The sequence below is a fragment of the Peromyscus californicus genome, unplaced genomic scaffold, assembly GCF_007827085.1.
Source record: "Peromyscus californicus insignis strain IS unplaced genomic scaffold, ASM782708v3 Scaffold_4__1_contigs__length_199733344, whole genome shotgun sequence".
In the NCBI taxonomy this organism is placed as follows: Eukaryota; Metazoa; Chordata; class Mammalia; order Rodentia; family Cricetidae; genus Peromyscus; species Peromyscus californicus.
This window is the reverse complement of record NW_026294562.1, coordinates 90,780,036-90,807,161: the sequence shown is the minus strand read 5'-3', so window position 1 is coordinate 90,807,161 and position 27,126 is coordinate 90,780,036. Positions and strand designations below refer to the sequence as shown.

Sequence of the window (27,126 nt, the reverse complement as noted above, 5' to 3'; positions counted from 1 at the left end):
GTGAATTATTGAAAATAGGGAGGCCTGGGCCTCATCTGGTAGAGATTACAGTGCAGGCATGCTGGGCGAAGGTCTGTAATTGAAAATCCCCAGATGCTGTTTATTTGCCCTTTGTCACATGACCTGCAGCAGGAAGATTGTCTGAACAAAACTGTTGCCTGCGTGGAGAGTGGAGCCTGCCATCCCCCACCCCAGAGCCTCCACAGGCGCAGTCAGTACACAGCTTAAACACCTGCCCGAAGGATTTTAAAAGGCTTAAAATAGAGTCGCTCCTAGCATTTAAATAGAAGGCATCTTGCTTGTTGGTTTAAACTGCTTAAGCGGTTGTTGACTTGTGGAACCTTCTATCCACACAAGGGTTTGCTGGATAATTACACTTGGAGATATCTTTACAAAGCAATATTCAAGGCTAGAGCCATATAAGGATATGACGTTTGGGCTCTTGAGTATAGTGAATGAGCTAGCAGATGTATATTCCTTCTATCTTTAGAATACATTGTGGCTACCCAGAGTGAGTTGATTCTTAACCTGTTTGACCTGTCCAAAAGAAGAGATGTTTCCTAGAGAATATTTAATCATCGATTAACTTACCCTTTGTGGGTGGGTTGGAGCAGGATGCTAATCCTAAAAGCTATGAAGGTCACCAGAATTTTAAAAAGAAAATCCAGGTGTCCCAATACAAGCCTGTTAACCAACTACTCCAGGGCTATTACTGAAAAGATTACTTGATGCACAGTTTTCAAGATCAGCCTAGCCATCATGGGGAGACCTTGTGTCGAATGGATGGATGGGATGGGTGAGGTGGGTGGATGGATGGGGGTGGGGTGGGGGGTGGATGGAATTTGAAGATAGAAGGTTCTCTGCTTTCCAAGTTAATTCCACTGGAAAATAGGGCAGGCTGCTCACCCTACCTTGTGGCCCTGTCTTGGCTATTTTTCAGGGGGAGGAAAGGTCACAGATAGCTCAACATTCCATGATCTTTTCACCCAGACCCTGTGTAGCTCAAGGACAAGAGCCCTGGGTCTTGCCGCCTCCTGCCATTGTGGAGCTCTTTCCTGTTCTCTGCCACACGAACACATCAAATTTCTGCTTCCTGTGTGCCATGATGCTGCTCTTCAAAATATATGTGCTTTAGGAAGAGACAGAAGCCAGCATCAGTACAATCATCATTCAGTAGCATCTTCTGAACATAGTGCTGGGAGCCAGGAGAACTGTGGAGACAGAATGTAGTCTCTGCCTTCGTGAAGCTCAGCATTTGCCAAAGAAATTGGGTAAACCCACTGAACACATCACCAGGCAATTCCAGTTTGGGTATCCAGAGAGTGAGGTGCCAAAGGTCAGGATGTTCTAGGCCATGGTGGTGTCTTAGCAACTTAGAAGTTATTGTTCAGCAGATGTGGACCACAGGGGTAGGGAAGAGTGAGGGCTAGTCATTTTACACAAAGATGCTGCGGTATAAGGATGTGTCAGGGAAGTGTGTGCACAGAGTGGCAGGTGAGAAGACTAAAGGCGGTACCTGGGTAATTAGAAATGTAAGATACATAAAGACGGCCACCTCTCCTGAATCTCACATTCCTCCTAGAGAGGTGATGTGTTTTAATGTGATTGGCCACTGTCTTAACATGAAAGGGCATTTTCCAAGCCACTGCTTTCTCTATAGCTTGACCTCACAGGGGTTGGAAGTATCCCAGGTCACAGACCCAGAGCAGGGCAACCTTAGGAGGCAGCATCACAGCACTTGTGTCTGGGCTGTTCTTCAGCACAGCTCTTTCTTCCCACCGAAGCTGGTCTGCTACTAGTACTACAAACCATCTCGCCTCAATCTTGGACTCTTTGAGGGTAGAATGTGTCCTATACCAGAGTGTGCATCTCATACATGGTCTTGTTGATATAGTACAAGGTCTGTAGTGGTGGAGGAATGGCTGTGTCCTGTGATGGCCTTGGCTTCATGGGCAACAGTTGAGACCTACTCTGTATTGTAAGTGGTGCACAGAGACCATTTACAACGGAGCCTATGTGATTCAGTCCATTTCTTGGTTGAATTCTGCCACTTTCTATGATTTTGTTCTTCTTAAGCATTTTGTAATGATTGTGTGATGATGGGCCTTTTCAGAATAGTTGGTGGAAATTAAGCAATAATGAGCTTGGGGAACTGCACTGGATTCGCACCCCTGAAGGAAGTTTTGAACCTGACTTGCAGCATCTGTAAGATGGGAATTGGGTACAAAGGTTCAGTATGTGCACAGATTGGGCCTTGCATGGTACTGATGTGTGCCAGGTACTCAACGAGCTTGGGTGGCTCTCTATCACCTCATCACATTGTCCATGCGAGCAATGGGATTGCATTTAGCCTAACCCTCAAGTTCACATTCTTCAGTTTGAGTGCTTTTTAAAAAATGCTGCTTGAGAAACATTATTAAGTAGGCATTTTTATTCGACATGCTTTCTAAGCATCAGGTGATCGATCATACGTGAGGTTCATTTTGACTTAGGGCTTGTGTGACTCACTTTTGTGCAACTCTTGTTCAGTAGCTGTAGAAGTTTGCTAATTCTTCTGGAGAGTTAATGTTTTCACAGAAAGAACTAAGTTTCTGCTGTTTGACATTCTTCCTGCCTATCCACACAGAGCTTGTTTTTTTTAAACTGTCACAATTCATAAGATACTTGGCCACTACACTCAGCCACCGGCATGGCGGTTGTCTCTCAAGACAGGGTTTTTTTTTTTGTAGCTCTGACTGTCCTGGAACTCAGAGATCCACCTTCCTCTGTTTCCTGAGTGCAGGGATTAAAGGTGTGCACCACCCAGCCCTTCCGACTCTTAGCCTCCTTTAAAAACCAGGTGTCTACTATTTTATCCAATGAAAAAGAACTATTTTATTTTCACAATTTTTAACATTTATTGAATTATTTTGTGTGGGTAGTTGGACTACCCAAAGGTGGTTGGACTCATGTCACCTTTCAGGTATGAAATTCATAGGATACCTTGTGAATTTCAAGGATTGAACCCAGGCCATCAGACTTGGTGGCAACGCATGTCATCCCACAGACCAGAAGAGTCCATTTTAAATGAAAAGATCATAGTGTTTCCATTTCAGTAACATGGGAGCTGGCTTATGCCAGATGCCCAGTAGGGTGGTGTCCTGGACAGAGCACCTTTGTAACCCTCATGAGGGCTTTCTATACCAGTAGGTCCAGACTCTAGAAACACACACCAGTGTACTGGCATTACTTGACAATGATAGGCCTACAGTAAGGTGCCAGAGCCTTCACACTGTGGCTGGCAACACATGCAGTGGACCCTCAGAGAATGCAGTTTGCTCAGCATTACATGGGAAAGCAGCGGTTCAGATGGAGTTACTCAGTGTCTCCAGAGAGATCGAGGTGGCCATGATTTCAGTGGCAGGAGGATCTCTGAGTTTTCGGCTAGTCTGCTCTATATGGCAAGTTCCTGGCCAGCCAGAGCTACATAGTGAGGCCTTGTCTTAAAGAGAGAGGAAGAGAGATGGGGAAGGAAGGAGAGGAGAAAAAAAAGAAGCAAGCAAGCTGGGGTAGAGGGTGGTCCTGCTCACAGGACACCCTGAGTGTAGTTCCAGCACGGGGAGCAGACACACCCAGAATCGTGCATCAGTGCGTCAGTAAAGAGTCTCTGTGAAGACCTGCAGTTCTTAGCACTTCTCATGTGTGGATTTCACACTTCTCTAAGGCCAAATAATTAATAAATAGACAGAGTGTTCTTAGCAAAGTTTTTCATTAACGAGGCTTTCCTGGGTTAATGTTGAGATTAGCTCTCTTTTTGGACTAGGTCCCTCTTTCTGTGGCAGGTGGGTGGGGCATGAAGAAGGAAGGAATGAGTAGTGGCCGCACTGGTGGAAGTGTTGGATAGCAGAGCTCAGGTCTGGAAAAGTGTGCATCTCTGAAATTGGGAACAGAAAGCACTTTTGAGATCAGGGATAATGGTAGTGCTTCCCAGCTCCCATGATCCATTAGTTTTTTTTTTTTCCCTTTTGTTCTTCCTCACACAAAAGAGAGGAGCTTGTTCATTTAACTAATACAAAAATATGGATTGGCATGTACAATTGGAAGGTGCCGAATATGGGGTCAGAGGGAAGCAAGTGGCCTCTCCGTAGCAGCCTCTGTTGTAGGATGTGAAGGATGCAGCAGTGTTGGAGGCTTCATTTCTGCTCCTGGAGATCCCCTGGAAGAAATATGGCAGCTGGGATGCAGGGGGATGCGTGGGAGTTGCAAGCAAAAGAGGAGGGAAAGAGTGTTGTAGGGAGGGTGGCTACACAGACAGAGGTGTGGAAGGCAGAGCTGTGGTTTAGGAAAGCTCCTGCCTCATTCTTGAGCAGGAGATCCCTGCACAGGAATGCTCTGAGGATTTTGTTTTCCTCATAATAGACATAGGAAGGGTATACTTGCTACTTTTCACATGGCTCTGATAAAATACTTGCTAAAGCAATTTAGTGGACGAAGGATTTATGTGGCTCGTGGTTCGAGGGATACAGTCCATCATGGAGGGGCAGCATAGTGGCAAGGATTCCTCAGGGCTATTGCTCCTTAATACCACTAACCAGGAAGCAGAGACAGGGCAAGAAGGTGGAGTTGGGCTGTAACCTCATGGCCCTCCTTCCCCATCAACCCACTTCCTTTAATGAGTCCCTGCAACCTCCCAAACAGCATCATTAAATTGGGGACCAAGTGTCATGGCTTTTGCCTGTTTTGGTCATCTTACTTTCAAACGATTAACAGAACCCAACATAAACAGACGTGGGCCTGAAGGAGATGAGTTGAAAGGGGCCTCTGTCAGAACCACCTCTGTCCTGAAATCCCTGGTCAGGGGTCTCTTCAGGTTGCTGCAGAGTTGAAGGCAACAGGTTGAGACTCCAGTGAACCCTGTGCACATCGTGGGTGTGTGGGATGCCAAGATATTGAAGATGCTGAAGGTGTCTCTTGGGAGCTTCCAGTCTATAAGATAGGCACTTGCCGTAGAGTCTCGTCTGGGCAGTGACCAGGCACACAAGGAAATGAAGAAGAGCTATAGGACTAGGGAGACATGTTGACTCCCATGCTGCTCCCCTGGTGACAGTGATGCCATCGTTCCTCTCGGACACCGGGCTACTTGCTTGGAGCTCACAGTTCCTTGTGTCTCATTTTGCTTTGTAATCCTGCGGCCAACACCCTTGACCAACACCCCTCCCCCACCCCCGGAACTGTGACTATGTGTTTCAGATGAGCCGTACCTGCATGAATTTGGGTTGATAATCTGCCCTAGTTCCATCTGTCACCGTGATAAATTACACTGGCAAAGATAAAGGGGAAATGAGCTCATCGTTCCAGGGTTGAGTCCATCGTAGCAGGGGAGTCACGGGGGTGAGCCCTTCAAAGAGCTAGTCACGCTGCCCCCACCGTTAGGAACGAGGGGAATAAGTGCATGCTCATTCATTTGCTTTCTGCTCAGCTCCTATGCTCTTCCACAGCTCAGGGCTTCATGCATAAAAAGATGGCATCATTCACTGGGGTGGGAGCCTTCCCACAGACATGCCCCACAGGCCAACCTAGTGTAGACAGTTCCTCATTGAGATTCTTTTCCTGGATAGCTCTAGGTTTGGTCAAGTTGGTAGTTAAAGCTGTCATACGGTCTCGGGGATAGCGAAGCTGTGGGTAACTTTAGAGTGGCCGGGTGGGTTCATGGACCTGGGAGCTGGGTATGCATCTTGATGGCAAAGTGAACTGAATGATGGGGAAGGGTGCCATGAAAAAGAAGAAGTTGGGGAACAGATTATGGTGACACACTCTAGGACATCCTACTAAGCTACTGATTTAGGCTGGAGGCAGCAGAGACACTGAAGGTCTTGAAGCTGTGGACTGTCTATCTCAGAACCATATTGTGAGTCCCAGTGGTCAGTGAGGAATGGACAATGGCTTGAAGCACAGTTGGAGTATTAAAAGGTAGCACTGTCCCCTTGGGGATTAAGGAGGTAATTGGGTGGTATATCTTTATTGCTTCATAGAGAATTAGCCATTAGAAAACATCATTCCTGCTGGACAGTGGTGGCACATGCCTTTTTTTGTTTGTTTTATCGAGACAGGGTTTCTCCATGTAGTTTTGGTGCCTGTCCTGGCTCTCGCTCTGTAGACCAGTCTGGCCTCGAACTCACAGAGATCTGCCTGGCTCTGCCTCCTGAGTGCTGGGATTAAAGGCGTGCGTCGCTGCTGCCGCCGCCGCCGCCGCCGGGGTACATGCCTTTAATCCCAGTGCTCAGGAGGCAGAGGCAGGTGGATCTCTGTGAGTTCAAGGATAGCCAAAGCTACACAGAGAAACCCTGTCTCGGCTGGGGGGCGGGAACCATATTCCTACTTATTTTTCCACAGATCTGTTACAGCATGGATTGTATGTATGCAGAATCAGAACTGCTGCATTCAGCAAAGCCTGAGCCATTTTTACCTGCTCTCCTGTAGTTCTGTGCATATGTATTATAAGCTGTCTTACCCCCATGATAAAGTTATTTTATGGGGTCTATCACTTGATATAATGCTATCAAGGCGGTGGGCTGATGATACTTCCAGGAAGCTAGATCTTGAATTATTACCAGGCACTTTAAAGAGATTCTAGGGAGACTCGAACTTCTGGCCGACCAGGGGTCCATCAGTCCTCTGTTGTGCTCTCCTTCTAAGTATCAGCTGTTCTCCTGTGCCGCTGAATGAAGAGACCGGTCATCTCAGGAAACTGCCACCAGTTCCTTTATAGACCTTTAGCTCAGGAACATGCAGTCCTAACCCCTGACAACTTAGAAAGTTGCCCTGTCCTTTCCTGGTGATTTTCCATGTTGGCACTGGGTTTTGGTCAATGATTTATATTGGGGATTAACTGAGACATTGGCCTGGCTACTTCCTCCTTGACAGTGCTCAGGGACTGATTGAAATGCCCCTTTCCATGAAGTCACCCTCTCACGCTGATCCTGCATCCCTCCCATGGAGACATTCACTCCATTTCTTCGTGCCTACCTATGGCCTGCCTCGGTACAGTGAGCTGAAATCCAGCTTTATTCCATGCTCCTGTGAAGCTTCCTGCCTGGTGTGTGCTGGGGGCAGGGAAGAGGCTGCAATGTGGTGTTTAAGCATTCAGACATGGAAGCCTCGTAGTCACGAGGAGACTGGGTGCCATGTGAGCACATAGTAGGACCACCCAGCCAGGTCCTCTTTGGAGATTCTCTGAACATTATAAACTCCTGTAAGTGGCATCACTTTGCTCTCATCTTGCCCGTGCCCCATCAAATGTAGACCGGGAATGTCTTCCCCCTTGGTGGGCAACCTCCACTTCCCACTATGCCAGGCAGGTGACAATGGTGGTAGTGGGTAATTATTAAGCCTTAATGTTAGTAAAGTAAGACCCGTGACTGCCTCCTCTGGCCGGGTCCACGGATGCACACCCCCAGACCTCTGCTGAGCTGGTGACACTTGGTCCCTGCAGTGTCCTGCTATGCCTTTTGGTTATTCGTTTTTACATTCTAGAACATTAGCTTTTCCTTCTCATTTAGATGAACTCCAGCTTAATGAAAATGAATCCTAGGGTTAGAAGCTATGTTCATGCCATCCTGTCTGAGGAGATCCTCCATAAACCCGTCCACCCTCGTGCTGTGTATTGCTGCTGGCATTGGAGGACAGAGCCTGCATCTAACCCCACTTCCCTTATCCCATGGCTGTGGTGCTGTTGGAAGGCTTCTCACGTCGTCTTCCCACTGCATTGTTTTCTTGGCTTTATGGTGGTGGTCCATGAACAAATTTGGCTATAGGGCTGTTTATGTCTCAGGTGATGACATGCTCCGCTAACACTGAACTGCTGAGTAGAACAGGCAGGGAGACCTGCATACTGTCATTTCAAGGGCCAGAGGTGTTTAGAAAAGTGGGGGGGTCTGGTGGTCTTGTACCAGGTCAAAATTCTGGGAAGACAATGCTATCAGAAAGGCGGATAGACTCTAGGCATGCAGAAATCAGTGGGGACGTTCCAGTTCATGGGAACACTTGTCCACTAGTTGTACAGGAAAGACAGAGTTCTTTGAGAATATCCTAGGAATCGAATAGCCCTTTGGGCTAGATCAGGATTGAGGGTGGTGTATGACTAACCCTGTAGCTGTACCCATAGATCAATGACTTTCTGATAACAACATTGGTCAGATATGTTGTCTTACATCTGTGATCTGTTTCCCATTCTTTTGCATAGAAGATGGGGGTGGGGGTCTTCACATGGGTCCACAGTGATGGGGGTCCTCACATAGATCTGCTGGGGGATGAAGGGCAACAGAGTATTTCTTCTATTCTAGTAGGGCCTGACCCCTTTCCATACTTCTGAAAGCCTGGGAGCCCTGCCTGAGTTTCTTTATACTGGCTGTAGCAGGGACATCCTATTCTCCCCCTCTCCGGCACTCTGACTCCATTCAATAACAAAGTGGCTCTTACTCTGTTAAAGCTGAGTGTCTCTGGGCTACAATTTGTAGCCACAGACCCAGAATTTGCTGAGCCTCAAACACGACCTTGAGGCCACTTTCCTTCACATATACAGCCCACAACAATGTTAACCAGTCTCCTCTGGGTTTAGAAGTCCAGTTCGAACTCTGTGCTTTTCAGTGAGTTCTATCTTGTCCCTTAGCAAGAAGGTACACTGTGCTATGGGCAGGAAAAGCCAGAGAGCAGGCCTTCTGTCAACCATTAAGTTCAGACATCTGAGGTCTGGGGAGGGTAGCATGGTAGGCTAAGTAAGTAGTCCAGGCTGTGTGGTTTGTGACCCTGGCCTCCTGCCTGTGAGAGAAACACCCGGGGTCACGAGGTCTCAGACCAAAGAGAGGGTGTTGGAGTTCTGCCATGAGGTGACATTTAGTAATGAAACGTGACAATGCTCTTGAGAAGGGATGTGTCAGGAATGCCAAGTGGGACCTGTGTGGCCTGCGGCCTCCCAGCTTCTGATGGCAAGCCCAGGGAGTGGGCTTAGCAAGCTCAGTGGGTCTGAGGCAGCCAGTGTGGTTTTCAAGAGTCCCAGGATCCTGCTTCTTCAGAGATAAACTTTTATCTGGCGATAGTGGTCAGCCTGCCAGACTGGCCTTTTCACTCCAGGTAATGATATGTTCCAGAGAAGCTTTAGATGCCTTTACCTTACAACAACATGGCAGGTCTTGGTGGCTAGGGACAGGAAAGTGAGCATCTGTGGTACTGCACACACCTGTGATGGTGCACACACCTGTGATACTGCATGCCCGAGGTATTGCACACACCTGCAAGCTCAGCTGTTGGAAGGTGGAGAAGGAGGTTTAGGAGTTCAAGGTCATCTTCCTGGGCCACATGAGACCCTGTCTCAAAAAACCTAAACAAATAGGAAGATTAAATATAGCCTGACTATCCCTAATACAGAAATCTGGAGTGCATTTGAAACTTAGTGGAAAATTCCAGGTCTGACCTCATGTGACAGGTTGTAGTTAAACCTTGTTGTGCGTGCGTGTGTCTGTGTGTTTTAAATGTTATGTTTCCTATAGGCTAGTTGATAAAGGCCTTATTTATTTTAAACATACATGAATTCCATGTCTAGATATGGGTCCTGCCCACAAGATAACCTGTTTATATATGTAGATATTCCAAAAATCTCAGGAAAATTCACAATCCAAAACCACAGTTGTTTCAGATAATGTGTAGAAACTGTGTGGGGAGATGATGTAAAACTGAGTTTACCTTGTTGAAGTCTATTTTACAATGTAATGTTCATGGAAAAGAAAGCACAGAAGAACTGGAGGAGCAAGAGTGAACATTTCTTTTTCTTTTTGGTTTTTCGAGACAAGGTTTCTCTGTGTATCTTTGGAGCCTGTCCTGGAACTTGCTCTGTAGACAAGGCTGGCCTCAAACTCACAGATATCCGCCTGCATGTGCCACCACCGCCCGGCTAAGAGTGAACATTTCTAACGGCCAGTGTTCTGATTGTGGATGCTCAGCGAGGCCCTGGAGTGCAGCCTGGCGCCCTCCCAGTTACAGCTTTGCTGGATTGTTGTGGTGTCTGTCCCAGCTCTTGAATAGGAAACTTACACAGTTCAGTTGAGGGGTGATGGGCTTTATAGACACTGTGCTTTGAGAGAAGTGTAAGTGGGGGACTATGGTGATGGCTTCGTCGGTAAAAGCAAGCACCGGGAACTGGGTTGATTGGATCCCCAGAACCCATACTTAAAAAAAAGCAAAACCAGATTTTTCGGGTAGAGTGGAACAGACACAGGGGGACTGTTGGGACTTGCTGTCAAGTTAGCCTAGAAGATAAATGCTGAGCTGAGTTCAGGTCTAATGAGAGACCCTCCCTGTCTCAAGGCAGTAAAGGAGACTGGGCTACTGCAATATGAAAACAGTCTTCTCTGGCTTCTAAATACAGACACTTGAATCATGGGTGCGCGCGCACGCGCACACACACACACACACGTACACGCTCTTGCACGCACATATACACACATGCTCTCACACAAAGGAAATAGAAGTAGCACTCAGGGTATCCTGTCAGGGTCACAGAAATCCAGACAGTTGGAATGCCACTCTTGTTTCCTAAGTCAGATTATTTTAATTCAGGCAAGATTTAGGAATAAATGTAGAAAATATTTTAATAGACTCAACCATACGGTTTCTATTTTGGTTTAAAGGATTTCTATTTGCTATTTTTAAAGAATTATTTAAAATAATTTGATCCAGGTAATAGGTTAGCCTGTACTTCCAAATGAAACCATGCAGTACAGTAATTGAGTTAGGCAGAAAGGGTTGAAATCACATGAGAAGTTTACTAACCATATTAGGACATTGCTTGCAAGAGAATTGCTCAGGCAGATCTACGTGTTATCTTAGGGAAGACACACTGCATATGTTAAAACAGTTTCAATATCTAAAAGACAGAAATAATTCTGAGCAGAGCATGAAAGAAAATAACCCAGGCTTTATCCAGTGGTCTTGTTAGCTGGCATGGTGGTGCACACCTTTAATCCCAGCACATAAGAGGCAGAGGCAGGAGGATCTCTTCTGAGTTCAGGGACATCTGGTCTACAGAGTGAGTTCCAGGACAGCCAGGGCTACACAGAGAGACTTTGTCTTGAAAAATCAACGCCCCCCCCCCCCCCCAAGTGGTCTTGTTCATCGCTGGAAAATGATGTGACAGTAAGATAGGCTCTCCTCTTCTTATTTTAATGGCAGATCTCTGTATAAGCGGGCTGGTCCCCCACCCAGATCTCTGTGTAAGCGGGTTGGTCCCACACACATCTGCCTTAAACTAAACCTTTAGTGAAATAACCAGAGAGGCGAGCATAGCACATCCCTGCAGAAAGGACCTGATGGAGAAGTGGCCTTTAGAGTCACTTTGCAGCAGGATTAAAGCACAGTGCCATTTTCATGGGTGCTTGTGGCTGTCCTAGATAGCCACCTTACTCCTTCAAACTGATGCTACGAGAACTCGAAAACCGTTATGTCAGGGTCATGCTGCATCTCCTAGGCATCTTTCTGTATTCACAGAAAATAAGCAAGTTTGGGGCAAGAGCCTCTCCTGTGCCACCTGGACAAGGTCCAGGCGAAATTGCATGTTGCACAGAGCCCTGGCCGCTCAAACAGCCCTGAATGACTGCCCAGAGAGGGCCCTGGGCTGGAGGGTACTCGGCTGATCTGTGGACATTGTCATTCAGGTCTGGTTTCTGGTAATTAGGCACTCCTGGCTGGGCTCGGCTGTCAGTGAGCCTTTATGACAAATTGCAAAATCTGCACAGCCTTCTTAGAGATGGACAAGTAGGCCCAATGACACTACAGGAGATATTGGCAGCGAGAAGTTTGAAAGGGGATGCTCACAGAATCACCCCCCCCCGCCCCCTCCCCAACTGAATTCAGAAGCCCTTCTCTAAATGCTCTGGAAAAGGTACATTCAGTTGCAGAGTTGGGATCTGAAAAGATTTCGACAGGCTGGAATGATAGGCTCAATTTAATGGGGTGAAATGGGAATAGAAATAAATGGAAAATTTTATATTAGGGGTTTGAAAAATACCAGCAGTTCTGAAAGGAGGGGGAACAGGATGAGGGGTGTAACTGAGGAACACCTTCACATGGTGGCTTACAACCATCTATAACTTCAGTCCTGGAGGATCTGACATGCTTTTCTGACCTTAGTGGGCACCAGGCATGCACATGATGCACAGACATGCAGATAAAACACCCACATACATTGCTGAGCACTCGGGAGACTGAGGCAGTCATGTATCTGTGAGTTCGAGGCCAGCCTGATCTACAAAGCAAGTTCCAGGATAGCTGGGGCTGTTACACAGAGAAACTCTGTCTCAAAAACACCTACCCCCATCAAAAACACAACACCCATATACATAAAATAAAAATAATAAATTAGTGGTGGTAGACAGCATCAGCAGAGTGAGTGTCTAGGCTGACAAGGTGATGGGCACACTCAACTTCAGAGCATGATCCTTCTAGGTCTGCATACTCTTCTGAAAGGAAGAGCTCAGTTTCCCTTAGTAAACATTTTTCTCAGACAGTGTGCTGTTTTTCTGTCAGGAATAAACTGAAAAAGCTCCAATTAAATAATCAGAAAAAAAATCAAGGTCTCATCTAGCCCAGGCTGATCTGAAATTTCTGATCTTCCTGCCTCCACTACCCAAGTACTGGCATCACAGGTGTGCACCACCATGCTTGATTTATATGGTCTAGGGAGCTAGCCCAGGGCCAGGCAAGCACCCTGCCAGCCACCCCAATTCAAAAGTTTTTCTCTTCGGGTTTATTTTTCTTTGATGTATATGAGTGTTCTGCCTGTATGCATTTATGTATGGGCACTGCATGTGTGCAGTGTCTGTGAAGAGCAGAAGGCGGCACCAGATCCCCTGGAACTGGGGTTATAGATGGTTGTTAACCACCATGTGGGTGCTAGAAGTTGAACCTTGGTCCTGTGCGAGAGCAGCCACTGCTTTTAACCATTGAGCCATCTCTCCAGCCTCTCTCTAGTTCAAAATTCTTGAATAGTGTTTCTATTCTTAACTTTTTAGGGCAGTGCTTCTCAACCTATGGGTCTCTACCACTCTGGGGTTGCGTTATCAGATATCCTGCATATCAGATATTTACATTATGATTCATAACAGTATCAAAATTACAGCTACAAAGTAGCAACAAAATAATTTTACGATTGGGGTCACAGCAACATGGGGAACTGTATTAAAGGGTCGCAGCATTAGGAAGATTGAGAACCACTGCTTTTAGGGGCTTTGTTTATTTATCCTTAAGTAGCCCACCTTACTATAAATTCTTCTTTCTTGCAGGTAGAAATGAATTGATAGCCAGATACATCAAACTCAGGACAGGGAAGACAAGGACCAGGAAGCAGGTACAGTACCCCGCCTGCAAGGTTTGCATGTCAGCGAATGGCCCGGAGACATTGGGCTGCCTTGGCTGCTGTGCTTCAGCTCTAGGAGCCCCAGGCCCAGTGCCCTGTAAGGAGTCCACCCTGTAGGCGTCCTGGAGTGGCTTTTTCCCACTCTTCACCATTTCTGTGGCCTGAGCGTGCACTCGTGTGCTGTCATACACATATGGCATAGTTTACTGCCAAGCCAGTATCTGAAGCTCCCCTTGCTAAGGTGTTTTCAATCCTGCCATTTTTTCCCACCTCCCTAATATCTGCCAGAGTTGCAGAAGGCTGCAGGTGCACTTAACCCTGGCAAGCCAAGAGATTTGGAGGTTCTGTGCATTTTAACATCCTGAAACGATTATGTAATTGTCATGCTTTCAATGAAGTCACGCCAGTGGCCTTTAGCAATGGCCTAAATACGATGCTGAGCGATACACTTGCAGGGCACTGTGGCTTCTTTAGCAACGGCTTTTTGTCAGCCTCTGCTGCTGTAACTATAAAGCAGTTACAATTTTTATACGCTGCAGAACAGGAATGGGAATTCTCTTCTGACTCTGGCCAGGGCTCTACCTTCCCTGGTTTTTTGGTTTTTTTTTGTTTTTGTTGTTGTTGTTTTTTTTTTTGTTTTTTGACACAAAGCCCATATTTCTGATGTGATCAAGTTCACAATTGGAATGGGTGGGAGATCAGTCTCTAGTATTAGAAAAAGAAGGGAAACAAAAATGTGATGGGTGGGTTGCTAATGGAAAAACTTTTTTTAATGTTAACCCATGTGGAATGACATGGCACAGAGTTCAGCAGCGGCAGCTCACTAGATGTGGTAGAATATCCCTCTAATCCCAGCCACTTGGGAGTCTGAGACTGCAGGATCTTTTGCGCCCAGGAGTTCAAGACCACTTGGGCAACCTAGTGAGAGACCTCATCTCAAAATAATTAAAGGGAGGTGAGGGGATGAAAACTGAAGCCTGAATGCGGCCAACTCACCCATGTCTCTTTAAGGCTGAGTGGCCGCAGGGGCCCGCCCCCTCCCAAAAAGCTTCCCCCTCTGGAGTGTGGATGGGGGGGGGGGCTGGGCTGTCCCCCAGAAAGGCTGCCTGTGCTGGTCCCTTGCTGAGTCAGCAGAAAGGAGTGGCCTCCCACCAGCAGAGGCGGGCCAGCGCTGTCTGCTGGGGATGCATCCAGCCACAGCCCTCACTGAGTCAGGGCATCAGACAAGAGTCTGGGTGAAAATGAGGACCAGCAGGAGCCAGATGGAGGGGTGAAGAGGATGGGGGAACCCCCTGCTTCTCTGGAAACGGAAAGAAAGCGAATTACTGAAACTCAAAAAAAAAAAAAAAGACAAATTTAACCACCAAAATATCTTTGATAATGCCGAGTCCTGTTGTTAGAGTCACTGGAGAATTTGAAATGAGGTGACTGCCAGAAAGCCCAGGTCTTTGAACTTGTAATGGGAGGGCTCAGAATCTTCCCAATGCAGACAGCAGGTCTCAAGAGCTGAACTGGATTTTGGCCGGTGAGCTCTGGTCACTTGCCTGGTGACCCCTTCACTTGGGGCTTTTTAAAATTTAATCAAGTCCCACTGAAATAGACGCTGGTTTGCCTGCCCAGTGTGTGTCAGAGGCCTACCTGCCAGTGTTTCCACACCTAGCTCCATCCTCAGGGTGCCTGTAGGCCATATCTGGCGACACCTCTCCAGTGTGGTGTTCAGCAAAGTTGAGTGGTTTTCAACCCAGATTTTTAACTGGCTGGCCTGGCTGGCTGGCTGGCTGGCTTCACACATCTCGTTTTGTAATAATATGCAGATCCACTTGGCACCCAGTCGATTCCCAGAACAGTAGAAGGATTAAAGAAATTTTAAGGGAGGAAAAAAAGGCTCTGCTAACTAGGTTTCATTTCTCTTGGAGATCTAATTTATGTGTCAGTATTATTTCGGTGTTTGCCACAGAATCCAGCGTCCTCCAGGAGCTCAGAACCCCCTCACAGCCTCAGCTGTGATTCTGTAGAACACGCTAATTTATGGACACTCCGCTCTAAATTGAGAAAGGAGGATTTTTCCCTCCTGATACCGAGAAGGTGTAAATATTTTCATTTACCTCTACCCCCCGCCTTTTTTATTTCATAAAAAAGCACCCCTCCTCTCCCCCACATGGCTCTCCAAATAGAGGTTTCCCCCAGCACTCACCTGTGGTCTCTTCAGGTGGGAACATGGGAGGTGAGCCTGCCCAAACTTCTGAATCAAGTCACTGCAGTGAGGACCCTGTCCGTAAAGCTTTAGATCAGTGCTGGGGCTTGGTGTCTGGCCGGGACTGTATGTTCCTAACCGCAGAGCTTCGTTGAGATGCAAATAACCTCCCCCACCCCTCCCTTCCCAAAGAATAGCGATTTTATATTTGATTTCCTTTTTTTTGTTTGTTTTTTGTTTTTGTTTTTTTTTCTTGTTTTTCCTCCCCCTGCATAAACCCGAAAAATGTAGGTGTCTAGTCATATACAGGTCTTAGCAAGAAAGAAAGTTCGAGAAATTCAAGCCGCCATTAAGGTACGTCTGGCTTGCCCAGTTGTAGGGGGCTTTTCATCTCCATGGTTACAGGCTTTTCCTTTGTTTTCCTCCCTTCCCCTACCCTGCAGGTGTCTAGTCACATTCAGGTTCTTGCCAGAAGGAAATCTCGTGATTTTCATTCCAAGCTAAAGGTATGCGCTTTTCTGCTTTTTGGCTTGTGGTTGCTATGCACCTCACTTCCTGTTTTCCATGGTGACTGGTGAATGCCTGGTGCCGGGATTCTTGTAACCTAGCTTCCTAGCATGTGAGGGCTGTTTACATTTCTTTGTGTCTAATCTCTCCGTTTCTGTACTGGCCTCACATTAAACTCTGTGTGTGTGAGTGTGTGTGTGTGTTCCCAGTAACAACGCAATCGCAGCAGAGAGCTGGTCTTGATAACTTCAGCACAGAAACAAATATTTAAAAAAAAAAAAAATCTAATAACTGCCCTGTAGCACTGGGCTAGCAATTTGCACCCAGAAAAAAACAGTTGGTATATACTTAAAAAAAGAAAAAGAAAAGAAAGAAATCATCCCTAGAGTTGTTGTGAAATGACTTTATAACACACATTTAGAAATGACGCTAATTTGTATTTTTAATGCATTTAAAAAAATACTTATGGGACTGGAGAGATGGCTCAGTGGTTAAGAGCACTGGCTGCTCCCCCAGAGAACACAGGTTCAATTCCCAGCACCCATATGGCAGCTCCTGACCATCTGCAACTCCAGTTCCAGGGGATCTGATGCCGTTTTCTGGCCTCGGCCACCAAAACACATATACACATAAAACAAACAACAGTAATAGTAGTAATAATAATTTTAAGAAATTTTCATATACATCTCTTTGAGCTCAGTATTTTCATCAGATGTCCTCCACATTGTCTGACATGCTGGTTTGTTTTGTTTTTGTTTTTTTTAAATAAGTCTCTTTAGTAGAGAAGTTTAAACCAGGCTTGGTAGCTTATACCGGTGATCCCAGTATGTAGGAGGCAGAGGCAGGGAGGATTGCTACAAATTCATAACGAGATACCATCTCAAAAATACAGAGAAGAAAGAGATAAAGAGATCTGCAGATACGGCCATAGGCAAAACACAATGGATCTTGGAGATAACTAAAATCTCAAACTCGTGTGCAGGTTCATGTAGAGCTTTTTTATTTGTGCCTCATTTATAACCATGTGCCTTTCACAGTAATAAGGAAAGATTAAACAATTAAGGCACTGATAATTTCGAGTTCCTTTTCCTGCTTCGGAGTTTATAGTAAAGTGTGCATGACTTTTACGTCTCTTCAAAGCACTAATCCACAGCCTCTGGGAAGGTCTTTGGTTCATAGTAAAAATTAATTTAGGATCATATTGTTGCTATTCTCAAGCCCCCCCCCCCCATTACATTTGTGGTTTTATTCAACACCAAAACAGTGTCATTTCCTAGTGCCAAACACTGGGACCCCTTCCCCAAATCCATCAATGTTAAAAATGCATGCCAGGCCAGCTGGCACAGAACCAGGGCAGGAAGGATGTGCGCTCCGCAGTGGGCAGCATGCTTGCTCGCTCGCTCGCACGTGTGGCTGATGGTGGCTGGCTTTGAGCTGCACTGGCTGAGCAGTTGGAAGGCTAAAGGAACTTTCTAGATCCTGCTTTTTAACCAAAGGTGCTGTACTCTCTATGTGGATGTAACTACCCCAGTGCTTGCTCAAGTTCTCACTCTGATTCTCGTTTCTCTAGGCTAATGAATTAATGATGTACAAAGAAGTTTATAGATACCAATTTTATGTTTCCATCTATGATGTTACAATCTATTTCTCCACCATGTATGTGTTCCCTGTAGGCCGGGGGTGGGGTGGGGGTGGGTTTGGGCAGGGATGGATGGAAACCTCAGAAGGTGATTAAAAAAAAAAAAAAAAAAAAAAGTCTGGCTCAGAAGGGATCCCCTTGAGGTATGAGAAGTCACTTGGAGGCTTTTCAAACTGTCTTTAAATTAAATGTGCCATGGTATTATGCATACACCTGTATTCAGACAGACATACTTGTTTTTATATATTTGTTCTTAATAAAAAAGACTGCTTTCTCCTCCCTTTCAATCCAACTTGGCAGGAGGGACAAGGAGGCAGGCTCAGCATTTGAATCAAGAAGTGCCACTGCCTTCTGGTGGCTTCTTTCATTCTTTTCTTCCATACTCCTCTTGTCGAAATAGAGTCCTTGGGGTTTGGGATTTAGCTCAATGGTAGAGTGCTTGCCTAGCAAGCACAAGGCCCTGGGTTCGGTCCTCAGCTCTGGAAAATAAATAGAAAGAAAGGAAGGAAGGAAGGAAGGAAGGAAGGAAAGGAAGGAAGGAAGGAAGGAAAGAAAGAAAGGAAGAGTCCTCATGGGGCGGTGGTAACACATGCCTTTAATCCCAACACTCAGGAGGCAGAGGCAGGCAGATCTCTGAGTTCGAGGTCAGCCTGGTCTACCGAGCAAGTTCCAGGACACCCAGGGCTATACAGAGAAAACCTGTCCCCCCCCCCCCCCCAAAAAAAAAAAAAAAGACAAGGAAAAGAAATGGAGCCCTCTCTGTCTCTCTCCATCAGCTAATACCAAGCAAATGTTCCAGGCATGGCACTCATCGGTGGGCTCTTGGCAGCCAATCCCCTGTCCCAGAACTATCCATGTAAATGGGACTCTGAGATGTAGGGCACTGTTGGCTGTTAGCAGAAAGAGCCACGATTTGATATGGAGGGAGCACCATGACCACATTCCCGAAGAATGACCTTCAGTGTCTGGGATTTCAAGGACAAATGTTTAATTCTGATGCGGAGCCTTCTGTGGTCTTTCATGGAAGCCCACAAGTTCTGATTTCAAGAAAAAAATTATGGAAGAAATTATGGTTCAATAGGTCAAGTTCCTAATTGACTTGACAGAAGCTACCAAGCCTCATAAAGAGCTAAGAAAAGATTAAACTCGGCTCTTTGTGAATCCTAAACTAGCCGAAGGCTTCATGCCAGCATACTGTAGAATGTGGCCACCCCTTGGTCCCTGGAGCTGGACACACAGACCTTCCACTAAGTGCCTACATTGCACCATTGAGCTGATCTATGGAGGTAATTTGGAGTAGACACTGGTGGTCACCAGTAACTTAGTGGATGGTGGTGCCTTGTCACTGATCTAAGGGCCTCAGCACAGTCAAGGAGGAAAAAGATTGGCTGTTGGTCTATCTGCTTGCTAGCCGTGTGACCCAGGGACATTTTAGTGTTATGTTGCTTCACTGGACACCAGCAGAACATGGGTTTGTGTCGCAGATCTTGGAGCGGGAAGGTGGTCTCATAGTCTTGTCTCCGCTCTCTTGGCTGGGCTCCCGTATCCAGCAGCTCACAGGGAAGACACAGTGACAGGTATCTTCAGAGTTCACCACAGGGACAGGCTGATTGTCCTGGTTGAACTCTCCTAATAACTGATGAGTTAAACTCAGAGCACAACTTGAAGTCATCTTGAAAATGACGTAAATAGCTTCCAGGTATATAGTGGGGGTGGCAGGAAGTAGCCAAAATTCCATGCGCTATTGTGTTTTCCTTGAGAAAGATGTAGGAGGCTTGTTGGAGAAGGTGACAGATGACTTGGCCACCACTGGTCTGTTCTCATTGGCAATGCTTTTTTCCAGGCTGCTCACCATGTCTCCATATACCCAGAAACCAGAGTGGGATGTGTGTTTGGGAGAAGGGGGTGCACCTCCTGTGAATACTAAAACCAGGGTCTCATTTCCTTATCTTCCCAGAGTTGACAAAATTGGCATGTGTACAACTGGGTCCCTGATGAGTATACTTCCTCATGAGACTACTTGCTTTAAACGTGTGTGTGTGTGTGTGTGTGTGTGTGTGTGTGTGTGTGTGTGTGTGAGAGAGAGAGAGAGAGAGAGAGACAGAGAGAGAGACAGAGACAGAGAGACAGAGACAGAGACATGGAGGTCCGAGGACAACTTTCAGGTGTCTGTTCTCTCCTTCTAGCATATGGGTCTCTCGTCAGGCCATCCCCTTTACCCACCGAGCCATCTCTCCATCCAAGCCTAATGGCTTCTCCTTTACAGAACAGGGTGTGAGAGAATTCTTTAGGTTACTGGTTTTCCAGCAGCCCTCTCGTTTGCTGTGATTAAACACCATGATGACAGGAACTTGGGGAGGGAAGAGTTTATGTCATCTTGTAACTCTCAGGTCACGCTCCATTACTCATGAAACTCAGGGCAGGAACCCGGGGGCAGGTACTGAAGGTGAGCCATGGAGGAACACTGTTTACTGGCTTGCCAGCCTGCTTTCTTAGACAACCCAGGACCGCCTGCCCAGGGGTGGCACCGCTCCCAGTGGACTGGGCCTCCCTCATCCATATCGGTTATTAATCAAGAAAATGCCCCTAGAGTTGCTTACAAGGCAATCCGATGGAGGCATTTTGTCCTTTTTTTTTTTCACAACTCTAGCTTGTGGCAAGTTGACGGCATCTCTCCCTTCTTTTACAAGGGTATTTGTGGTGTGTATATGTTGGGGGGTGTGGGGAAGTAGGTGTTGGCATTGGGGTTTTCCACAACTTCTTTCCGTCTTACATTGAGGCAGAGCTCCAGAGCTCACTGAGGATTAGGCTGCTCCAGACATCCAGCTTGCTCCAGGATCCTTTGTTTCTACCACCTGTGTGTTGGGATTATAGAAAAGGCCACCATACCCCCCCCCCCCCCCCCCCCCCCCATTTATGTAGGTACTGGGGAATTCAGACTCAGGTCCTCACACTTTCATGGGAGATGCTCCTCCACAGTCATCTCCCCCAGCCCACTGAAAAATAGCAAAGCTCATATTTTAAGTTGAAAATCTTACTGAAACTGTAACATGAAATATAAAAGTGGATCTAATTGACACCCACTCTCAGATCCTTAGCTGTACATTGTCCTTTGGCTGCTCCATGGAATATCGTTTGAGAAACCACCATCCCTGCAGCACGCAGGCAGAAAGAAGGCCAAGAAGGCCTCTAATCCCGGAGCTGGTTTTCAGCCTTAGTGTCCTACTAAGTATGTGTTTCTGACTTGGGTTTCTCTGAACAAAAAACGACCCACAGAGGTGACAGAGCCTCTCCTGTGGCAGTTTCATTGACCGTGTTGCTACTGACTGGTTCTCAGAGTGACTCTAGGCTCGATCACCTCCAGTATGCAGACTCTAAGTCCGTTTCCATTTTAGCACCCAGGAAAAGGTTCTGTTGAACTTTCAAAACAAAGGAATGGTTGCTTCACTCAGCCTCTGGGGTTTCTTCAAACCTGGTGTGCTGCAGGCCTTGACTTTGTAGAACTGGTAATCTGGGGAAGCACTCAACTTTGTGCTAATTCCCTGGTTGGTTTCCCATAGCCAGGAATCTGCAGTAGCCATGAAACAGGGCCCAGAGAAGAAAGAATGCCTGACCCGAGAGTGGGACATTGAAGAATATTCTGTGGAGGGGATACAATTAGAACTGGGTGTAGAGGAACCCGTTAAGTTTTCATATAGGTGGGGTATCTGGAGCACCCTGAAGAGTACCGTGGAGGTGGTCCCTCCATGGAGCAGCCCTGTGTCATCTCACTGAAGTAGGAGCATTTGCCCAAGGTGCTAGGGAGCACACAGGTTATTCATAAGACCCTTTTGGAAAGACCTTACGGCTTGCTCTAGGAGGATGGCTAAGTAAGAGAGGCTAAGCTGGAGGCAGCAACCTAGTGCCTGAACTATGACTGTGATAGGAGAAGTGGGTGCCTGGGCCAGGGGCTCCTCCACAGCCTGGGCCCTGCTTGGTTGCCTTCATTTGTCCCTTCTGGTCAGCCTCCACTGACTCCCCACAGCCCTGCTATGACTGCTTTGGGCTCTCTCCTCAGTGTTCGTAAGAGAGAAGTATGAACACTAGTTCTATTCTTAAGTCTGTAAAATATATGATAGAACTTCTGAACAAGAATTTAAAAGAGATTTATTTATGTACTCTGTGTATTTGAGAGTTTTGTCCACATGTACATATGCACCACGTAGATGAAGATGGCATTGGATTCCATTATATACAGTGGTGAGTGCTGGAATTGAACTCAGGACCTCTGGATGAGCAGTCAGTACCTTTAACTGTTGAGCCATCTCTCCAGCCCTCTGAATAAGATTTTCAGTGACACATTTAAACTGTAGCTTGTTAAGAGCTGGGAAATGGCAGAGTCAGTAAAATGCTTGCCAAGCAAACAGGAAGACCTGGGTTTAGATCCACAGCATCTATGTAAAAGCTGGGTGTGGGGGCGCATGTCTTATCATTCTAGTGCTGGGGAGGTCCCTCAGGATCCCTTAGTCTTGCTAGGCAGCCAGCCTAGCTTGTCTCAGAACAATAAGGTGGAGAGTGATTGAGGAAGGAACACACACACACACACACACACACACACACACACACACACACACACACACACACACACACACGGTGTGACGGAGGAGACCTAAAACTGATTAGCGGGGAGAGTGCATCAGTATTAACTATGAAGTTTTTACTCTTTGCTAAATTTTAAGTATAAAAGTCAGTACATGATCAGATGTGCTTGCTCATACCTGTAATCACAGCACTGGGGAGACAGGGGGATTGTCACCAATGTAAGGTCAGTCTCCTAGATCATCCATAGCTACATCTCAAAAAGCAAAACATAATACTTAGGTTTCTGTGCTCCAGAAGTGACTTTTTGTTGATGTTGTTACAAACGAGTACTTTTTCTAATTTCCTCCAACCTTCTTCCCTAACTAAACTTAGTCCGTCCCCCACTTCCCCTACTCCCAAGCCTTTCTTTTGTTATTTTGATAAAATAAAACCAAGGGAAAACTCTGTCCCCATCTTGCCCTGACATTGTATTAAGCTGGATGTCACTCATTGTCTACCAAGAGTTCTTGCTGTTGCCCCTGACACCAACACAAGACTCCCTCAGTGTTTACAGCAGCCTCAGAAGACAGACTGGTCACTCACTATGACCCCAGATTCAGGCCATGATCATGTGGGAGAGATGCAAGGTGGAGCAGCTGGGACTATAGCCCAGTGCCTGAGCGCTTGCCTGGCGTGGTTGAATCCCTAACAGCGGAAAAAGGAGAAGAGAAATGTGGACTGACACTAAAACCGTGCATTCGAGCAGGGAGGCTGGTGTCGGCCGCTGAAGTAGACACTCAAGAAGAGCCCCTGAAGACGGAGAAAGGAATGAACAGCATTTGTGGCCAGAGCACCAAGATAGTGGAAATTCACACAGTCAAGGGTTTATCTTATCTTGATCAAAACATCTAAGAAAGAAGCAAAAGTGTTTCCTGCAGGCCTCAGGGAGCTTATCTTTGAGGATGCTTCCCTGCTTTGACAGAGCCCCTCTGACCCAAGGCTCTTCTGGGAGTGGGTGTGTTTTAGATGACCCTCAGCTTTATAGCTGTCCTGATTCCATCAGCAAAGTAGAAGATGGACCCACACAATACAGTAGGCAAGTGGCTTCTAGGTCTACAGCATAGATGGATTGGAATTCACAGATGCCAACTTGGAGCTGGCTGTTTGATTTAGGACCAGCTGCATCTGCTGTACCGCTTTCTTTATTGTCATTGACACCCCAGTCCCCTGCAGTTAGAGTCTTACCGAAATCTCAGGGTTCTAGGAGACAGCATAGTGGTCTGAGGAGCAGCTTGCAACAGTTGAAATTCTTCCCGACTCTGAAATGTTTTATTCTTCATAAATTTATCAAAATTAGTTCTTTCAGACTTTCTACAGATTGAGACTCAGCCTGCCATGAAAAAATAATGTAGCTGAGTTTTCCATGTTTTGCATATTTTTTTTTTCCCTCTGTGGAGTTTCTACACAGAGATTTCTGCTGAGTCTCTTTCTTCACCCAAGATGCCCAGAACCATCATGGCAGAGACCATGGGACCCATACCTGGCTATGCAGATGACCCAGGAGATAGATGGAGCCAGCCTTTCTACCTCATGTTTGTGTTCACATGATTGCACAGCATGAGACAATATGTCCTCATGTTGGCAAGAATCTGTCTTGGGCAGGTTTGTTTGTGTCCAGCCGTGGCATGCAATGAAGAAAAGCGCCAATAATGCCTTATCATAGCAGAGCTGGTGAAGACACATGTGCCTCTGATCTATCCAGTGACTGACTAAATTATTAGCTACATGAACTCTCCTGAGGCCTTCCTTCATTTCTGCCCTGGGGCCCTTTGTGGTAATGATTTTCCAGCAGACCTTTCTTTCCAGTCTACCATTGCTTCTGATAAGCAAAGAGCTTAAAGTTCAAATCCTTGATTTCATCTTTGCAAGTTCAAGAACCTCCATGGAGCATTGCTCAAGTGCACCCTGCTGAATCCAGTTGGTGTTACTAATAAGGCCTACTCCAGGGGAGGCAGACATACTGCACTCCCTGTGGTCCTCTGGGCCACACATGAGGAGTGAGACCTGAACAGAACACAAGGTCCCAAGCCTTGATGGGAACCTACATACTTCTGGCCATGTCTTGGGTTTGGGAATCCATGGCATCTTCCTTCAGGTTCTCTTGCCTTCATGACATGAATCCTTTGACCTCAGAGGTACTTTAGCTGATATGGGGTAGAATTAGAATCTCCACAGGAATATGGCAATGCAGGACTGACTTTGTGAGCCCAGCACTGAATCTGTTTGCCTTCCTATGCAGGCTGAACTAGGCCTCAGTTTTTAGGGTAAACTGAAGCAGTTCTATGTTTTTATCCCTGAATTGAGAAATCTCATGCTAAGCAACCTCCAAGGTCTGTCAGAGAACACTCTAGAATAACGTTGGTAGCCAAGATTGTACAGTGAAGACCAGAGCTCCTGAGCCACAGGTCATAACAGGAGAGGCCTGGATGGTGGGCCAGTGGTTTGCCATCTTGTCTGGTCTGGGCTGCCCTTGTTTCTGATTTAGCAAAGGTAGTAAGGGCTCAGAAAAGCTTTGTGACCTGCCTAGAGTCACAGATCTGACCCTAATTGTTAGCCTGTCTGAAGCCAAAGCCAAAGCAGGGCTACCCAGAAGGGTTCCTGTCCCCGACTCGAGGTGCTGTGTGTGGGTTCCCTCCAGCTGGCCCTTCTCTGAGTTTGAAGGAAATGGCAAAGATGAGCAGTGAGTACTAGCTCTTACTCCAGATCTCAACTGCCAGCTCCCAGACAGAAGGGCACGACACAGGAAGGTCTCTTTTCCCAGAGCCTCGCTCCAGACCACAGCTGGCCTACATCCTCGATTCCTAGGACAGTCTCAAGGCTCACCTACCCAGCTTCTCATCTGCAGTTCTTTGTGAAGCCAAAGGCTCACATCAGAAGAAAAGAACCACTGTGGACAATGACACAGTGCTAAACATAGCTCTGTACATTTGAAAATGAACAATGTGTAAAAGCCTTGAAACATTTTTTCTTTGATGTGAATGGAGTCTTCGGCATTTCGAAATACAATACGATGAATTAATTGCTACTCATTAGGCAGCAAGTCAGGCCAGCGCTGAATGTGGCTTCCCTCCTCCACAGTAGCTGCGGCCTGACCAGAGTCGCCCCTTTTGTATTTGCTCCCGCCTTCTGCAATGATAAGCAAATTAGAGATCGGAGCTAGAAAACATTCAAGTGCGCCATCCTTTGCCCAGACCACCTTATGTTTTTGTGATGTTTATCTGCTCAAGGGTCATGGCTAATTATTACAGAGGTCACGTGAATCCACACTATGCTTGATTAGAAACATCTGCAAAAGTAATTCTTAGGGAAGTATTTTGTGTTGTGTTTCTGGTGGGGGAAAAAAAAGGTTTTTCAAGCAAATTGCTGTTTTCCCTTCCTTGCGTTATAATTTTATGTTGCTGGGAAAAGTGTTTGCAGGAAAACATTTAATAGCTCATGAGAGCTTTTTACTGTTGGTCTCTGTGACTTCATATGTCTTTTTCCTGCAGTATTGCCAATTTTTCCATATGAATAAATCAGATTGGAATCTTTAAATTCCTAGATGATAGTTCACGAATAAGTTGGTGTGTTATATGGTTTATATATACACACTGTATATTCTGTATATTAGAACTTTACAGGTTATATATGCTGTGTCTAGCATGCTAGTCATTAACGGCTAGCAGCTGAGATACACTGCGTATAGGAGCATGCATTCTGTTTATTATCCTCAGTTTTTCTGTGGATAGTGTCTAGCGACAGTGAGATGGTTTTTGCAAACTGGATGCCGGCAAACCATTGAGAATGGGAAAGACTCATACAATACTTACAGTGTCTAGACTTGAAAGGTGCCCTCTTCAGCCATGTGCATTCACATTGCTGCCTTTCCATTATGTATATTACGTATAGGTATTTTCCTAATACCACGTCCATTTTGATCACAAAGGGAGGGCAGTCAGCAGGACAGAGCTCATCTTCATGAAATATGAAAGCCTGTTTCCTTACTAACAGTTTGGAAGGGAGTTTATGAGTGATTGTGCAGATGGGGCAGGGCCAGTGAGGCCCTTGATGGTGTACGGCATGAATTGAATGGTGAGGAAGAGGGTAGATAATGAGACTCTTACCTCTAGCCCAGACTTTTCCAGCATCTTTGGCCCATGTTTTGCTACTCTCTGGCAGTTCAGCAGGCCATGGGCTCAAGAGGGACAGGGAACATGAACTTGTCCCAGGTCTCTCCTCCTTGTTTTCCTTCTCCTGTGCTCCTGTGTACACACACACATAGTATTTCCTGGAGTCTAAGATGGGCAGAGTATAACTCAATATTGATTTCCTACAGTGTTTCAAGATAAAACAGTACGTTCATCCTTTGTAAATCTCATCCACATCTCGGAAACATCCAGAGGTGCAAAATACATCTCAGAGTGAAATTAATTTGCTGTGTGAGCATAGCTCACATTTCTTACATGCACCAAGACTTACTGTGTCCATCAGCCCCTCTTCTGTCTGAGGGTGAGAGGAGCCAACAGATAAAAGGCCAGGATATTATCCCATAGTGACACAGGCCAGCGATTTACCCAGGTTTGACACTTAGGGTGATAATTTTTCCAAAGGTAGGTGTGTGTCTCTGTGCTGCAAATGACAGCTGCAGGATCGTCTGGCTGGACCTCAGCTCGGTGAGAAGGGCTGCGCCAGGCTCTTGCCCTGATTTTCATGTAGCCCTACCAGTGCTTATTACCTATCTCCAGGGTTGCTTTGGGTTATAGATCCCCTCCTCTAAACACACACACACACACACACACACAC

General features: G+C 46.4%; 1 protein-coding gene across 3 annotated transcripts in view; it reads left to right on the top strand.

Annotated features, from left to right (window-relative positions):
* The window catches only part of Tead1 (TEA domain transcription factor 1), a 238,811-nt gene that overhangs the window by 155,539 nt on the left and 56,146 nt on the right, over positions 1-27,126 (top strand). For 2 of the 3 annotated variants that reach the window (XM_052761369.1, XM_052761368.1), the window contains exons 3-5: positions 13,311-13,375; positions 15,870-15,932; positions 16,022-16,084. In XM_052761369.1, the coding sequence (XP_052617329.1) occupies positions 13,311-13,375; positions 15,870-15,932; positions 16,022-16,084 (191 nt within the window). The remainder of the gene's footprint in view (positions 1-13,310; positions 13,376-15,869; positions 15,933-16,021; positions 16,085-27,126) is intronic. The other variant, XM_052761370.1, reaches the window with a different exon arrangement.